Source organism: Nyctereutes procyonoides, unplaced genomic scaffold (genome assembly GCF_905146905.1).
Source record: "Nyctereutes procyonoides isolate TBG_1078 unplaced genomic scaffold, NYPRO_anot_genome, whole genome shotgun sequence".
Classification (NCBI taxonomy): Eukaryota; Metazoa; Chordata; class Mammalia; order Carnivora; family Canidae; genus Nyctereutes; species Nyctereutes procyonoides.
Genome location: NW_026575125.1, coordinates 12,956,398 through 12,974,887, shown reverse-complemented (window position 1 = coordinate 12,974,887; position 18,490 = coordinate 12,956,398). Strand labels below are relative to the sequence as shown.

At 43.8% G+C, this 18,490-nt stretch overlaps 1 protein-coding gene across 1 annotated transcript in view; it reads right to left on the bottom strand.

Annotated features, from left to right (window-relative positions):
* Positions 1–18,490, bottom strand: part of SYAP1 (synapse associated protein 1) — a 35,355-nt gene that overhangs the window by 6,893 nt on the left and 9,972 nt on the right. Inside the window, exons 4-6 of the mRNA XM_055338187.1 lie at positions 14,280–14,353; positions 10,278–10,417; positions 1,251–1,399 (exon numbers count right to left, since the gene is read on the bottom strand). Of these exons, the coding sequence (XP_055194162.1) occupies positions 1,251–1,399; positions 10,278–10,417; positions 14,280–14,353 (363 nt within the window). The remainder of the gene's footprint in view (positions 1–1,250; positions 1,400–10,277; positions 10,418–14,279; positions 14,354–18,490) is intronic.

Genomic DNA, 18,490 nt, shown 5'->3' with positions numbered 1-18,490 from the left:
GCGAGACCATATTTTAACCTCTTTCTTTGGGGTATATGTATTTTTTAGGTCATCATATTTGATGCTCCTCATATAAGATTTCCAAACAAGAAATAAATTTTGACCACAGTGTTAGCTGAAGTCAAATTCAGGAATAGTTCTGCTCTTTCTTTTAGGAAAAGGAGAATTCAGTTATTTGTCAAATTTTCCTTTTGTCACGAATGTTAGGAAGCACAAAGTGAAGTGCAACACTCAGCCATAGCTTCCCCTCTTTCTCCTGGGCCGCATTTTCTATCTTACAAACCTCAGTAGGTGTATAGTCTTTACTGAATCCTGTCTTAAGCCCATTTTGATACACAGGCAGTTTTGGTAAAATGGCATTTTCTAATAAAATTACTAAAAATAAATAGTAAAGAATAATAGACAATTGGGATTCTTTTTTGACATCTATATGCAAAATGCCAAATTTCACTGTGTAAAGCAACCTCATGACATTTCCCTGAGCTGAAATGCAGTGGCAGGTTCTTTTCTAGTGGTCTGTACAACCCGTACCTTAAGATACATGGTTTTGCATAATTATTTAAAATTCCATGAACAGGTAAGCCTCTAGTAGGTATAATTAGTACCTATACACAGATATTCATGAAACATTAAAAATATGACCCAAAATACCTTATTATTTTTAATCTTTCTTATTTTAATTAGTATTACTGATCTTAAATTGTTGCTGATATTATAGAACACTTCCCCAACAACCAGGGGTCAACTGTCACAGTAAGAGTCCAGCGTGCAATGTAACGGTGCCCAGGTCTGAGCTAGACACTGGTAACTTGGAGTGGAATGGAGCTTAGTTCCGCTCTACAGAGTACAGGACTAGGGGAACATCAGCTTGAATGAGAGGCAGAGAAACAAAGAAAAACAGTGGACTGAGTCGGTAGAGGATAGAAGGTATCAAATGTTACAGGGTAAAGGGCAAGGAAAGAGATGTGAAAATGACCAGTGGCTGAGGAAGAAATAAAAAGAAGTAAAACCCCCGAAGAACAAGAAAAAGAAAGCCAAGGAAAGGAAAGCTTGGGGGAGAAGTGTGAGCAGGGTCAGAGAGAGGGCATGAGAATGAACATTCCTTTGGAAAGGAAAGAGTTTTTCAGTAGATGACAATGACATTTTTGGTACTTACAAGATGACAAGCTCATGAGAGTCTCTAAGATTATTTTTCAAGTAACTTTTTTTTTTTTTTTTTAAACACAGAGTTAAGTCTTCTCTGAATATACCTGTCAGTGGCAAGTCTTCCTCTCTGCCACGGCTCTTCTCCTCCTTCCCGGCGGCCTGCTGCTGGGCGGCCAGGGCTGTGAGCTGGGCTGACTGCTTAATCAGGGAGACACGGTAAAAGTAGTTCCTCCAAAACACTTCTTCCTTCACGCTTTTCAGGACAGACAACAACACATTTGAGAATGCGTGCAACACATGCAAATGCACATGGGGGTTATTTGTTTTAGTGGAGGTGGGAAGAGATGATTTTTCAGAGGCATTTTCAAATCTGAGTGAGGCTCAAAGGAGATTTTACTTGCTTTTGAACTAAAAGCTAAGGAACAGGATAAAAAGAATAGCTATCTTCTCCACAGCAGCAAAAGACAACTTACAGAACACCAATGAAACCTCCATATTTCTTGGTATTTTAATGATACCAACATTGCCCTCAGCAAAAGCAAACAGGCACTGTTGTGAAACCAGCACATCAACCTAGGAGACTGCAAGCACAGCCAGCCAGGACTTCACTGGATTTGCTGTTTGCCGAAGGATTAAGAACTTTCCAGCAGTGACAAGAAAGGATTGTGGGTGTTGCTCCTTATGAAAGGAAATGTCTGGCAGCATGCAAATAACTTGGGGATCAGTAAGAGTGAGGTGGGAGATGACTGAAAAAAAGACTAAAGTGCAGTTCAACCAGAGGACCCTCAGGGGTCCTCAAACTTGTCTGCATATGAGAAACACCTGGCAGGGGGTGCCAGGGACCAAGTAGGGTAAGGTGACTGGCCACATGGGGATGCCTTGGAATGGGGAATGTCAGCCTGAGCCCAGAAAGGAGGGTGTCTGAGCAGGGGAGTGGGTGGTGGCAAAAATGGAAGATTGGTTACACGCAAGGGGTTGATCAATTAAATAAAAATATTAAGGAGAGTGGAAACCAAGATTCTCGTGGTCAGAGAAGGGAGTTACAAACATTGAAAGGGAAAATTCTAGAATGATCCCTGCTGTGAGGTAGCACCATGAATACATGGTTTTCATTCAGTAGAGAATGTATGTGAATATACATGAGCACACAAATATTCCCTAGCTCTGTCCACTGAGTGGACCAAGGAATAATGACACTCCAATAAGCAATGAACATGCCTAGCGCTCAGATCTTGGTGTCTGTACACCATTTTCCACTAAAAAAAACCAGAACTCTTTGGATTAGTGGCCAATTCCAGAGTCACTGCAGGAGAGAACAGGATGAGCCCAGACTACCTCATGTCAAAAAGCAAGGAAGCACTTAACGAATAATGAGGATGGGTCAAAAAGACACAGAAACCAACTTGAATGGGCTCCCACTGGCTAAAACGGTGATAATTTGAGCATCAAAATAAATAATGATGGCAACGATTATAACCATTGCATAAGACAGGATGGTGAGTCTATACAGATACAAATAAATACATGAATATGTTCCAAGTCTGATGAGGAATGGAATAGTTTTACAGAGTTCAAAGTACCTCCCCCAGAAAATACTTATTAATTTCAAAGAGAAAAGAAGTAACTTTACAGTCAAGAAGTCTGGCAGAGGGATGCCTGGGTGGCTGGCTCAGCAGTTGAATGCCTGCCTTTCATTCAGGGCATGATCCTTGGTCCAGGGATTGGGATGAGTCCTGCATCGGGCTCCCCGCAGGGAGCCTGCTTCTCCCTCTCTCTGTCTATGCCTCTGCCTCTCTCTCGGTCTCTCATGAATAAATAAATAAAATCTTAAAAAAAAAAAAAGTCCGGCAGAAACCACCTTCATCAAGTGAAGTGCCCACAGTGTGGGCAGTAAAGGGGACAAAATGGCAGCATACACCACCTGATAGGGTGCAACAGATTATAGGACACTGATGAGACACAAAAATGAAATGCACCATGTGAGCCTGTACTGGGTCCTTTGCTAAAGAGGACACTGGGACAAATGGGAAACCTTGAATGGGGTCTGGGAATCAGATGGCAATAATGCATGAGTAACTGTTTCCTCATTTGGAGGGTTACATTGTGGTTATGTAGAAAAAGACTTGTTTGCAGGAAATACACACTTTAGTGTATTTAGTGAATGCTTTAGCATTCAGGAGTGATGGAGCATCAGGTCTCAAACGAGTGAAAAAAAAAACTTTTTATGCTATACCTCCAACCTTTTTACATAAAGGTGTGATTGTTTAAAACTAAAAAATAGGGCAGCCCAGGTGGCTCAGTGGTTTAGCGCCACCTTCAGCCCAGGGCCTGATCCTGGAGACCCGGGATCGAGTCCCACGTCAGGCTCCCTACACGGAGCCTGCTTCTCCCTCTGCCTGTGTCTCTGCCTCTCTCTCTCTGTGTCTCTTGTGAATAAATAAATTAAAAAAAAACAACTAAAAAACAACATTGATGACTATGCTTACCTCAGAGCTATTAAATAAAATTCTAAGGGTGGAAGGCAAAACAAAATTCAAACAAAAACATAAAATGTACACCTCCATCACATAACTAGCGATGGGGTTGGTGACCTGTGGAGTATTTTTTTTTAATTTTTATTTATCCATGATAGTCACACACACACAGAGAGAGAGAGAGGCAGACACAGGCAGAGGGAGAAGCAGGCTCCATGCACCAGGAGCCCGATGTGGGACTCGATCCCGGGTCTCCAGGATCGGGCCCTGGGCCAAAGGCAGGCGCCAAACCGCTGCGCCACCCAGGGATCCCTGTGGAGTATTTTTTTGTCTGGAGGAGTCACTCATTTTGTGTTTCCAAAACATTTTGCTAATAGAAGTGACAAAACAGGGGGTAAGGAGAATGTTCTCTACCCCCTGGTTTACTAGAAGGGATGCGGGGTCTTAGAATGGGGAGTGTTGGGGCCAGGCGGGAAGAGAAACTCCTCAAGATGGCGGATACCCCAAATGGCTGAGGTTCCTGTCACCACCTCCACCTAGGACGCCAATGGACCAATGACCTGCTGACAGCTTGACGCAGACCCTTAGACCTCTCCTTTGGACTTACCCAACAGGACCCAATGCCCTTCAAACCCCAGAGGAGGAAGTCACCTTTGACTGACCGAATTGCAATCCTTCCTTTGCATAGTGAGGGTCACTCTGACTGGTTGGACTGCAATCCTTCCTTTGCATATGAGCCGACCAATAGGAAACCGTTCTGCCTTACAACGTTATGTAAACCCCCTGCCACCTTGTCTTGGGGCGACTTCCCCGACTCACTCTTTCCCTCCGTGAGTCGTGGAACCTCGCCCGAGGGTGCCTGCAATAAAATCAGTTCTTGGACCCTCGCTTGCCTTGGCGGTCTCATTTCCATTTAGTTACCAAAAAACCTAACAGGGAGAAACTTAAGGAAGCATGACTGAAAAAGATTTTGAGGGAATAGAAAAAAATCAATAAGAACTAAGAGAAAATTCTGAGACCCGGCCTTATGGATGAGAATAGGCCTCAGTTAAGACCTAAGAAGAACACATGGTTGTCACATTTGTGAATGGTGAAGCTGGGCCAGGAGACAGAGGCTGGCTTTTTTTTTTTTTTTTAAAGAGAGGGAGTGGGGGAGAGAGAGAGAATCTTATTTGTTCATTCATTCACTTGAGAGACAGCACAAGCAAGGGGAGAGCCAGAAGGAAAAGAATCAGACTCCCCATTGAGCAGGGAGCCCAACATGGGGCTTGATCCCAGGACCCTGGAATCATGACCTGAGCCAAAATCAAGAGACGGATGCTCAACTGACTGAACCACCCAAGTGCCCTAACAGAGGCTAGTTTTTTTTTTTTAATATTTTATTTATTTATTCATGAGAGACACAGGGAGAGGGAGAGGGAGAGGGAGAGGGAGAGGGAGGGAGGGAGGGAGGGAGGGGGAGGGAGGGAGGAGAGAGAGAGAGAGAGAGAGAGAGAGAGAGACAGAGACACAGGCAGAGGGAGAAGCAGGCTCCATGCAGGGAGCCTGACGTGGGACCCCCGCCCCCTCTCCAGGATCACGCCTTGGGCTGAAGGTGGTGCTAAACCACTAAGCCACCAGGGATGCCCCGAGGCTAGGTTTTTAAGTGACAGAGGTAAAATACAAGATTATCCACAAGGCTAGGCTGGGTAACAAGATGACATGCTGCTAGATGCAGCCCATCTTTTCTTTCATTAATTCCACCAATACTTACTGAGTGCCACATACATCAGGCCCCATGCCAGGTGATTCGGGGATGAATAAACCAAGTTATCTGCCAACACAGGTGGTCACAGGAATAATGACCTCTTACTTGTTAAGCTCTTACTATGTTAAGTAAATGCCAAGTAGCATTTCCCAAACTCATGTGCTCTCACAAACCTCTTTTTCTTATAACATCTCTTGGAAATAGTTCAGCAGGAGGCAGACCTAGCTTAACAGTAGTTCGTGAGGCACTATAGTCAACCACACGTTTACCTGACCAAAAGAGAGTATGCTGTAGCTGCTAGAAAAGCTAACAAAATCTTAGGTAGCATTAAAAAGTAATACAAAGGGTGCCTGGGTGGCTTAGTTAAGTGGCTGACTCTTGATTTCAGCTCAGGTCATGATCTCAGGTCCTGGGATTGAGCTCAAGGTCAAGCTCCCACTCAGCAGGGAGTCTGCTTCAGGATTCTCTTTCCCTCTGCCCCAGAGCCCCATCGAATAAGTAAAATAAATAAATCCCTAAAAAGCAACACAAGATATACTATAGTGTGCTCTTCTGCAATTAGACATCACTTTATGTTCACTTTGGAGAATTCACTTTTGGAGGTTAAGTACCTGGATGGTGACTGGGTATAGAGATGAAGATACCCAAGAAACAAACAAACAAAAAAAAAGAACTAAGGTCTTTACCTGGATAAGTTCAAGAATCTTAAACAATGAACATCACAGACAGAAGTGAGTTTAGCTTCCCATGAGGTAGTGAGCTGCCTGAATATTTTTAAAGTCACTTAAGTCTGAGCTCCATGAAATGTCCAAAATGAATCAGGTGTACCATCAATTTACAGCAGATTATGGGCAATGTTTGCCCTCTTGATAAAAACAAACATCTGGACTGTTTTCTTTTTTCTTCTTTCTTTCCTCTTGATATAAGAAGAAGAGGTCACAGAGGCACACTAAAGAAATGTTCTGTTACCCTCTGGACAGAGTTACAATGCCCATGACATAATAAAGATTCTGAGGACCCCTATGATAAAGAAAACCATGGAATATAGCAACTCCCAAATGTCTATCTTACCACTTACGCTTTCACGGACAATTTTAAGGCATTAGAATGATATATACATCCTCTGGGAAACAATGGGCGTAGGTCACTGTCCAAGGCTGGAAAGGACTTGTGATTTCTCTACTGCCGTCAGAGTGAAGGCCTCAGAGGGTGTCTGTGATATGAGAGCAGGGCCCTGTCTCATACCAGCATTGGTGTTACAGGGAAGTGTTAAGCACTACAAGGTATTTTGAAATACAGAGTGTTTGATTTTTTTTAAGGTTTTATTTATTTATTCATGACAGAGAGAGAGAGAGAGGCAGACACAGGCAGAGGGAGAAGCAGGCTCTATGCAGGAAGCCCGACGTGGGACTCGATCTCGGGTCTCCAGGATCACGCCCTGGGCCAAAGGCAGGCACTCAACCACTGAGCCACCCAGGTGTCCCTTGATTTATTTTCTAAATTGTTCCTATCTAATGATGGCTTCTGTTTACAAAAAGTGTCTCAAAGTTTCACTTCTGCATGCCAGGAAGGGAAGTCCTAGATTTGTGTGTGATGGCTCATTTGTTTTATTATGGAAGTTCCAACAAAAACAAAAATGGAGTGACTAGGACAAAGAAGCCCATGTACCCGTGACCTAACTAACAATCACCAATATTTTGCCAATCATGTTTTATCTATGCCCCTCTTCCTTGCACGCACACCTTTCTCTGGGTGTAGGATGGAATATTTTAAGGCAATGCCAGATATTACATCCTTTCATCCACAAATATTTCAGTAAGTGTTTCTAACAGATAAATAATTATAAAAAATGACAACCCTAATCTCTAAATCATCCCTAACAGAATTAATAGGAAACTGGAATCATATTACTCAATAGACAATTTACCTAGCCAGCAACAAACTAGAAATATGATTTACCAAATACAAATTCTCCAAATCTTTTATGAACTTTAAAATTACTCTCAGCAGTGAGAGGAAGTCCAGAATTGTCAATAACCCAAACTATGGAATCAAAGCTAGCTACATGTCTGCCATGAGTACCCCAGGCCACATGCCCCAGCGTCCCCGGGCCTCTGGACAGTCCCAAGAGCACTGGCAGGGAACCCACTGTGTGGCCCAAGGTGATTCAAATGTTCTTCAAGTTGCTGGAGCCTTTAGGTGCAAAGGCCACCTGAACCCCAGAGCTTTGCTACTCTTATCTCAGAAGGAAGCAGTTAGGGCAGCCTGGGTGGCTCAGTGGTTTAGTGCCACCTTCAGCCCAGGGTGTGATCCTGGAGATCCGGGATGGAGTCCCACATCGGGCTCCCTGCATGGAGCCTGCTTCTCCCTCTGCCTGTGTCTCTGCCTCTCTCTCTCTCTTTCTGTGTCTCTTATGAATGGATAAATAAAATCTTAAAAAAAAAGAAGGTTGCAATTTAAAAAAAAAAAGGAGGAGGCAGTTATTCAGAATAGGTGCAACCCCGAATTCTGAGATGAAAGAGCTTCCAACAGATATATACACATGAACTGTTCAAAAGCCAACTCTCGGGATTTTGTGAGCATAATAGTTAAGAACAGATCAGATGATAATTTTTTTATATCCTTAACTAAAAATAGTTCCTTTATTTATTTGTTTGTTTGTTTGTCATAATCTCTACACCTAATGTCAGGTTCAAACTCATGACTCCGAGATCAAGAGCCAGGCGCCCTAAAAATAGCTACTTTAGACACAATCTAGGAATTAGATTTGTAATGAGATTTTAGCCATAAAACACGTTTTTCTTTTTAGGGGGGGAAGGGAGAAGGATGCCTGGGTAGCTTAGTGGTTGAGCATCCGCCTTTGGCTCGGGGCGTGATCCCGGGATCTGGGCTCCCTGCATGGGGCCTGCTTCTTCCTCTGCCTGTGTCTCTGCCTCTCTCTCTGTATCTCTCATGAATGAATGAATAAAATCTTTAAGCAAAAAGAAAAGGAGGTGAAGTGAGAGAAGGGCTACAAAAATCCACCTCCAACATGTTAATAATTATGAAGAGTTTCACTAAAAAGGAAAAATAAGTAAAAGGTTCGATATAACTATTGTTCCGGGTCTGGAAGAACATTTGTTCTCTCAGAGACAGAAGATCTTTGCTCCCATATGAATCAAAGGGCTAGCAAATATTTGTTAAAACCCCTGTTTGGCCTGCTAAACAAAGCACACAATGAGCATGTATATATCTGTGCTCCCTTTGAAAACACTTCTAAAATAATAGAAAAGACATTAAGTCGATAAAATCCACACGACAAAGAGAATTGGCCAGGAAACCACAGCGGAAGCCAAAAAGGTGAAGGGCAAATAGTAATATACTCCATCGACCAGAGAGCGTGCAGGAGGGCCAGCCAGCAAGAATAGGCCTACCAGGCATCGGCTCAGAAAGACCCAGGGACAGGAGGCACCAGGCATCTCTGAAGGCTGGTGGAGGTTTGGCTCAAGACAAGAGGAATGGTGGCAAGGCCCCAGAGGAGTGGCCAGCTGGCTCTGCCTCCCACGCTGCCCCTTCCAGCCAGGGACTGTGTTCTCATGCAGCAGAGTGTGACAGTTAACTATGAGTTAAACCACTCCACACTCGGACAGCTGGCATGGCTGAGAGGGGTCAGGCAGGAGGTGGATGAGTCCTCTTGGGGGAGGCCACCCAGCCCTTGGCTACTGAGTCTCCCTCTCCAAAAGGCCTGTGGGAATGCACAGCTCTAAGTGTTCCTTCACTACAGTGCCCTCAGATATGTAGAGCAGGTAAGGAAAACCTGCAACATGAACGACAGAGCCCAAGACAAACATGAAGGCTTTGAGAAAAGCATTGAGACAAAAGAGTATTTCAAGGAAACTATACTTCACGTTCTAAGAGAACAGCAAGATACCGTACCCATCTAAAAAGAATAGAGTGCTGGGATGCCTGGGTGGCTCAGCGGGTTGAGCAGCCAACTCTTGATTTTGGCTCAGGTTGTGATCTCAGGGTCCTGGGATCAAGCTCCGCATCAAGCTCCACATTGGGCTTCCTGCTCAGCATGGAGTCTGCTTGGGATTCTTTCTCTACTCCTCCCTCTGGCACTCACCCCACTCGTGCACATGTACATTCTCTCTCTAAATAAATTAATTAAATATTAAAAAAATTTAAAAACAAAAATAGAGTGCTCTAAAAAAGGAACACTCAGAGTAAGAAAGACTGCAGACTAAAAGTGCAGATTGAAAACAAGGAACTGGAATTTAAAAAGGTGATTAAGAGCCCGTGGTGGCAGAGGGGAAAGGAAAGGGACCTCTGTGGGGGGCCTCTGCTGATACCTGTCAGGGTTGTGTCCCTGAAGACATGATGCTTGCACTGGAGCCCCAAGCACAAGCAGGTACTTTCGGAAGAGAAGAGGGCCTTCGGGTAGAGGAAAAACCTCGGGTGGGAAAGAGGACAGGAACACTGTTGCCAAAGGGCAGAGCCTGAGTGGAAAAAAGCAGTGGGCCAGGTCCTGATGAGCTTTGTAGACCTTAATTTTATTTGGAAGACATGGGTACGTTGGTTGTTTCTGTAGGAACTATGTTCTCACTTCTAACTGGGGATAAAAGACCACATCTCATCTCCACCCTAAATTTCCTATTAAGTCCATTCTCAGTTTTGATTCTATGGCTCTCTGTGTGTGTGTGTGTGTGTGTGTGTGTGTGTGAGACAGAGAGACAGAGGGGACAGCAAGAGCATGAGCGAGCAAGATGAAGGGCCACAGAGCCTGTTTTTCATGAAAAGAGAGTAGGAACCTGCTCTGGCTCCCATTCCACAATTTTTCCCTGATACTGTGCATACGACCAAGGCCATTAGAACACGCAAGTTCACGCTGTGTGAACAGCACTGCTCCAGCTCAGGAACACACTGCTTACAGTTTAGGAACAAGGGCGAATCTCATCCTGCTCAGCAGCTCGTCTTCCTGGAGCATGACTAGGGCAACAGGGTACATCTGTTCAAAGTCAAAATTAAACTGCACTCCAGCTGGAGGGTCACGAAGGAAATTCCTCTTGTCCTTTGATGAAAAGGGGGAAAACATGGGGAAAACCATAGGATGCGATTAATATGTAACAATGCATCACTGATTTGACAAACACCAAATTCTAAAGATTTCAGTCACAAAGTCGACTGAGGTATCATTAACCTGTCGGCTGACCAGAGTGGAGAATGACGGATCCTGTCATATATTTAACAGTCTCAACTGAAGAGAGCCTCGTGGGAGACCAGGAAATTCAATCATGCAATTAGTTGAAATTAGAGTTTGAAATCATATGAACACGTTTGTTTCAGTGAGCACTTTAGGTATGTGAAAACTAGTGTTGAATAATCTTAGAAAACTGGCTACTTAAATCTTAGAAGCTGGCTATTAACAGCACCAGTTTCATCTCATCTTGCCTGTGTTAGATTTTAACAGTATTTTTGTTTTTGAGAATTCCTACATTAATAAAGCAAGAACAAACCTGAACCAAACTGGATTTTAGTTATTTTACCTTCCAACCTAAAAACTGCAAAGTCTAAAATTGCCCCATCATGTTTCACCTGGATTTCTACAGCTGCAGCTGTCTCCAGTCCTGTTTTTCTTACTCAGAGCAACCCACTTTCTACCCTGCCCAAGAAAAACATGTGTTTTACCTATCACTAAAATCCTTCAATGACTCCTTTGTCGCCTTTAAGATGAAACCTAAACTCATCAGAAAGGTATAAAAAGGTCTCCATGATTTGGCTCCTTATCCACACTTCCACCTGTATCCTGCAGTCCAGTCATACCCAAATGCTTACAACGCCCCCTATCTGAATCTCAAACCCTGCCTCCCATCCCCCAAACATCTACACACCTTCCTCCCAAGACAATAACTCAGCTCCAATGTCATCAGTTCTGGACAGCTTTTCTGAGATCATCCTCTTCCCTCTCCAAAATCAAGGAAATGCCCCCCCCCTCCTCGGTGCTTCGTCACCATGCTGCATTACGGTGCTCATCATAGGCAGTGATGCTGTGCGTGCACTCAAGTAGCACTGTCTAATAAGCCTTCAGGCTCCTTCAGAGGGTAGATCTCATCTACCTCCGGTCCTAGGACAAGGTTGGCCCAGAGGAGGTTCTAAAAACAATTTGCTGAATTGAGTTCTCTACCACTACCTAACGACAGCATTACGTCCTAAGTAAGGGGTGCCCCAACACAAGGAGCTTAAAGGGTTACTCTGCTGTAGGCTCTGAATTGTCTTAACTAGTGCTTGGCTAATCAGAGAATGTAAGGCAACTATGGCAGAGATTGCAAATTATCTCCCAGTACCCCTCCCTCCCTCCCTCCCTCCCTCCCTCCCTCCCTCCTCCCTTCCTTCCTTCCTTCCTTCCTTCCTTCCTTCCTTCCTTCCTTCCTTTTAGGATCACAACTCTTGAGCTCCAGCTGGGCATATGTCCACCCAGCCAGAGACTGGGTTTCCCAGGCTCCCTGGCATCTAGGAGTGGCCATGAATTTAGGCTGCCAAAGGGATGTAGGCCTGAGTGATATGTACAATTTCTGAGTCTCATCTTTCAAACAGTCTGGCATGCCCACCCACCTCTTTCCCAATTCCCACAGGCTGGAATGCAACCATGGTCATGGGAACTGGCTTCACTATATAGAAGGCAGACAACACCATAGAGGCTGGCATAGGATAGGATTAAGATAGGAAATACTTGGGTATGTAGATGACTTCATGGGCAAAGCACACCTACAAGGACCATCTACTTCTGGACTCCTACATGAAGCAGAAGGAGGGAGGGAGACAAAGTCACAGCCCATTTAACCTACTGTATTTTTGGATTTCTCTATTATAGCAACTTAGTCTATCCCTTAACAAATTCAGTAGCCACCATAAAGGCTGTACTCAAGGTCGTTCAAAGCCTCTGGGCCATGCTGAAATCTTGGGTGCTCTCTTGTAGGTGTATCTGTATGCAATGTTCACGGCATCACCCATTCAGCAGATGCCCATTCAGCACCTGCTATGCTCTAGGCACCATGCCACCTGCTCAGCAGGGCATGATGGAGTCCCTGCCCTCCGAGCGTTTCCATTCCAATTGTGGGGTGGAGGACTGGGAAGAGACAGACCAAGGTTTAGATTGCTAAGGCTAGGAGATGGGGTAATTGGTGGAGGGCTGAAAGGATGGTGAGGGAGGAGGTGACAGGTAAGATGAGATCTTATGGAATGGTGCAGGGTGGTGTTCTAGAAAGAGGGGACAGTGAGCAAAAGGCACTAAAGCAGAACAAAGCTCAGCTTGCTTGTATACCAGAAAAAAATACTGGCTGGAGTGCTGGGAGGCAGGGCAGTGGGGCACAAGGGAGGAGAGGTGTGCAAAGCCAAGGGCCTTAGAAGCCAATGGAGGGAGTTTAGATCTTAGCCTATGAGAGATTAGAAGGCTCTATGTAGGAGAGTGACATGAAGGGCACAGCAGTGGCAGTGGCAGTAAAGAAGTGGAGTAGAGGTATATTTTGAACACAGTACTGTCAGGATGTGAGCAGACCTGTGTGTGTGTGTGTGTGTGTGTGTGTGTGTGTGTGTGTGTGTGTGTGACTGAAGGTGAATGAAGGAAAACTCTTAGGTTCGTGACTAGAAAAAACTGGTGAATAACTGGAATCTTATTTTGAGATGGAGAAATGAGGACAGGAACAGGTCTGAGGGACAGAAGAGCTATGGGGACCTGACTGGTGAATATCTGATGTTTGCCCTCAAATGAGTCTCACTGTCCCAATTTGCTTCTGGAGAAAACCATTATGTGATGTCAGCATCAACTCTGGCCATCATACAGTAAACAAATACATGGAGTTCACACTGAATTCATAATGAATGCTCAGGCCTTTGAAGGGTCTACTAATGGAAAGGAAAAAAACCTTAAAATGTCAGCTAAAAAAAAAGAGTGGATTAAAAACAAAGCTTGAAAACCACTGATACAATAAAAGCCCTATTTGCTGAGTCCCATGCCAGGCAGGCTGCTGGATGTTGAGGACAGAGATCAAAGCCAGCCTCTGCCCACTAAGAATGCACAGCCCAGTGGAGACACATGTTCCTTAGTGAAGGACACATTTGGGAGTCACACTCCTCACGCCTGTACAGAGCAATAAAGCTCCTACCTAACTCACAGACGTGCAGTGAGGCTCAAAGGAGATAATGTGTACGAAAGTTTTCTGAAACTATCAGGTGCTGTACAATTGTTTACTGGTTATCATTGTATTCCCTTCTGAAGTCCCAAATTTTTTTTATAAATTTATTTATTGGTGTTCAATTTGCCAACATATAGAATAACACCTAGTGCTCATCCCATCAAGTGCCCCCCTCAGTGCCTGTCACCCAGTCACCCCCACCCCCCACCCACCTCCCTTTCCACCACCCCTAGTTCGTTTCCCAGAGTTAGGAGTCTCTCATGTCCCAAGAGAAATTTTTGTGGGCCAACATAGAAAATTTTATTTTTTTCAATTTCCGTTTCAAATACACATAACAATTAAAGAGAAAATTTAGAATACAATCTTTTCATTCAGAGCATTCTAATGCTATCTAGAAACTTTATATGATGGCATATCTCAAAAGATATCTTAATAACATAAAAGAATCCTTTTAAGGCTGAAAGAATTATTTTGTGTAATAGATTATAGTTTTCCATTAAGAAAAAAGAACTTAAGGAGAAGTAAGTTAAAACTTAGGGTTGGGAAAAAAAACAGGGTAGGGAGAAATTTAGGGGAAAAAACAATGAAAGTAGATGTGTACAGTTCTAACATCTCAAAACATTTGAAAAATTGTACAGAAGGAAAACATTCTAAGGATAAAATCATGATAGGAAGGTATTTCTTTAAAAAAAAAAAAAGGGGAGGAAGGTATTTCTATCCAGGGAATCAGAAGATACTTACAGCTGATAAGGCCAAGATTTGTTGTTGAATTGTTTCTTCATCATTACTATCAACCCATGGGGGCACCGCTGCTTCTAAAGGTTTTTAATAACAAAGAAAAGAGAAAAACAGCTTACAAGGGTTACACACTGCACTCTGTGGTTTGAAAGAATGAGAGTTTCCACATAATCATTTTAGCAATTTACTAACAAGTTCCAAACATGAACATTCATCTGAATTCCCAGACATGATGTATGACTAAAGCATGTACGTATTTGGCAAAAAAAAAATTACTTAAATTATATGGTGGAGAAATTGGATAACGCCTTGATCAGGTGACCCAAGTCATCACCACCAATGAAAAAGAGATGGCCACTGTGGGCTTCCAGATGTGATATCCTGAAAAGGTCACAACATCATGTACGTAGTACTGTGGCCAAGAATGCATAATCTGAATCTCATCATGAGGAAATACCAGCCAAAGCCCAACTGAGGAATGATTTATTTAAATAAAGGACTGGGGAGGGGGGGGCGGCCTGCCAGGGTGGCTCAGCTGGTTAAGTGTCTGCCTCTGGGTCAGGTCGGCTCAGGTCATGATTCCAGGGTCCTGGGATGGAGCCCTGAGCCCCATGTCAGGCTCCCTGCTCAGCAGGGAGTTGGCTTCTCCCTCTGTCCTACCCCCTGCTCATGCTGTGCTCTCTCTCCCTGAAATAAAATAAAATTTAAAAAAAGGGTGGGGGAGTACCTTCCAAAACATTAATGTCCTAAAAGACAAAGACCATGGAAGTGTTGCAGATTAAAGGAGGCTAAGACACAGGACCAAAGTTACAATAATGTACCCTAGACTGCATGCTGTATTTGAGGGGGAAAATGTACAAAGGACATTACTGGGTCAGTTGACAAAATTAGAATATGCCCATTATATCAATGTTAGATTTCCTAAAGCTGCTGTCTGGTCGGTGATTATGTAAGAGAATACCCCTAATTCTTAGGAAATATATATTGAACGGAGCAGAAAAGACACACACAAAGGGAGAAGGAATGTAAAGGACAAGAAAGATGGAATAAAACCAACAATCTAGGTAAGAGGGTGTACGGATGTTCTCAATACTCCCTTTATACTTGCAACTGCTCTGTAAATTGAAATTATTTCTAAATAAAAAGCTCTTTTTAAAAAAAGTCACTGTACTTGATTCATGACAAAAGGTAATAAGCAATTAGGAACTAAGAAAAGGGTTGTCAGGAATGAAAGCAAATGAAGAAAGAAATGGGCAAATCAGGGGCAATAAATAAGAGGGCTGGGATCTACAACAGACACATTGTCCTTGGGGCTCACAAGAAAAAGACAGTACAGCTTAGCAGGCTTATAATGACAGAAAACAAATGACAACTACTGAGAGGTGAGTCCCAGGGGTTTTCTGTGGAGACCTGGGGGCTGATCTTAATCTAGGAGGAGGAGTTGGGCGGTGGATGTGTGTAGGGGGTGTTCAGAGGGAGCAGCAAATGTGAAAGAGTGGAGAAAAAGTCAGCGAGTGTGTTGCTCATCTGAGTAGTGCTACCATCCGAACCGGGGCAGGGCAAGAGGGCAGAGCCAAGGTTGTGGAGGTGGGAGGTCAGCACAGAAGATATATCTGCAGGGGGTCCTAATATTTTTGCCAAGACCTCCCTTTCTATCACGTTGCAAAAATCCAATGAAAGAGACATCCTGTTGTGTACCAACTGATAGAAAAGTTATGTGCATGTGTGGATGGACATGTGGACCGAAAGACAGATACATGGCTCCTTTTTTGGCTTATCCTAAGCAAGCAAATGGCGGCAATTATATAATCCAAATTTCATTTAACTATAAGATAAAATAAACATATTTTCTTTTTTTTTCATATTTTCATACTTAAAAAAAATTGGGGTAAAGCCCTTTCAAAACTTTTTTCCCCCCCTCACACTATTGATTTTAATATTCTGGCCTCGGGACGCCTGGGTGGCTCAGCGGTTGAATGCCTGCCTTTGGCTCAGGTCATGATCCCGGGGTCCAGGGATCAAGTCCCATGTCGGGCTCCCTGTGTGGAGCCTGCTTCTCCCTCTGCCTGTGTCTCTGCCTCTCTCTGTATCTCTCATGAATAAATAAATAAATCTTCAAAAAGAAAAAAGCTTAAAAAATATATTCTGGCCTCCATTTTAAGTCTATTTACCTTGAGCAGCCTCTCCTGGTGTTTCTTACCTTCAGATAAGGTCCTGTCAAGGCCCAACCTACCTACCTGGATAAGACACCCCCCACCTCCCTGTTCCTCTGAAACTGCTCTTTCTAGGGCGACCAATAACCTCCTGGTTGTCCAACCCACGGGCACTTCCTAGTTCTTTTCACTCTAGGCCCAGTTTCTTTCTCTGCAAAATGGAGATTCAAGTACCTCAGAGAGTTACTGTGACCGTTAAATGAACAAATGCACATGGAACACTCACATAGGGCCTCTCGTATGGCTCTTGTAAAACGACCTCTCAGCTGACCTCACTCTCCTTGAAATTCTCCCCTCTCTGGGCTTCCATTGCTTCTCTCTCCTAGTGTTCTCTCTCAGGTAAATGGGCACCGTTTTTTGTTTTGTTTTTAAAGGTTTTATTTATTCATTCACAAGAGACACACAGAGAGAGGCAGAGATACAGGCAGAGGGAGAAGCAGGATCCATGCAGGGAGCCTGATGTGGGACCCAATCCCAGGACCCTGGGATCATGACCTGAGCCAAAGATGGACGTTCAACCACTGAGCCACCCAGGCATCACTTGTTTTGTTTTTGATGGCAGATTTGTTTCATCACTCACCAGCTGAGCAACCTTCAGCAAAATTACGTAGCCTTGCTGATCCTTTTACTAAAAAAGATATTGTATATAAAGTACGTGCCACTTAGCAGGTACTTAGGAATTGTCAATTTCTCCCATTCCTCCCTCCCCCTCAATACTGTAGATCTCTGCTCAGCTCTCTTCATGCTTTACACACTTTTCACTGAGGAGGTCACCACTCTCATGGTTTTTACATGACTTGACTAATAATCTGTATTGGTAGATGGAATTCTCCATACTTCAAACAGGAATCAACTAACTGCTGCTGCTGGACCCCATTCAGTTAATTTAGAGCAGTGCTGACCAGAAGAACTTCCTGCAATGATGGGAATGTTCTAGGTTTGCACTGTCCAATATGGAAGCCACTAACTCCATGTGGCTATTGGGCCCTTGAAATGTGACTAGTGCAACTGAGCAATGGCATTTTCCTGACATGCCACTTGCATTCCCTTCCCTGCCTTTGTACATGTTCTTCTCACCTGGGGTCTTAATGGGCACCTCAAAACTGAAAGTCCCTCCAATCCTTTCACCCTACTCTCTCAAAGTTCCTATCTCAGAGGCTCCAACCAGCTCCTATCCCAAGTCTCCAAGCTGAGATCATTTTCACTGGTTCCCTGGAATCACGAAGGAATGCTAATTTGTATGGATTATTTGTCCCAAAGATCTGCTTTACACTTTGAGTTTACCTAGGCATGACAATGCCTGACTTACCACAGGACTAACTAGCTCTTTTGAAATTTGTGGCACTGCTCAATCTGATCAAACTATTTTATTCTTTTGCCAAATTCAAAGAAAGACATGAGGCCAGTTTTGTATTTGAGTACAACCAAACAGTAAAAGTAGACATTCTGAGACCTAATAACTATTAAACATGTAAACAAGCACTTGTCAGCAAAGAAATGTATTAAGGGGTGCCTGGGTGGTTCAGTTGGTTAAGCACCTGCCTTTGGCTCAGGTCATGATCTCAGGGTCCTGGGAATGAATCCTGCGACAGGCTCCCCATTCAGTGGGGAGTCTGCTTCTTGCCCACCCTCTCCCCCTGTTCGTGCTCTCTCTCAAATAAATAAATAAAATCATGTTTTTAAAAAAAGAAATATATTGAGTAACTTCCCCAAACACCTCATGACTTTTTGTAGTCCTCTGTTACTCCTCTGGAAAGCTCTATCATTTTCCCCTCCCAAACAGAATGGGAAGGGAGCCAACTTTTGCTAAGTGTCTGTTATGTGTACATCACACATTGTGTTGGACAGGTTATAAACTGAGAAATGAAAGCTTACCCATTTTCAGAGCGAGCTCTCCAGAGGGGCTGTCACCGGCTAATCTCACTCTCCATCCCAGCCACAGGGAACAATTTCATTCCTTCCTTTAAAGCCCAAAGATTTATGAGCTTGTCTCTGCCACTA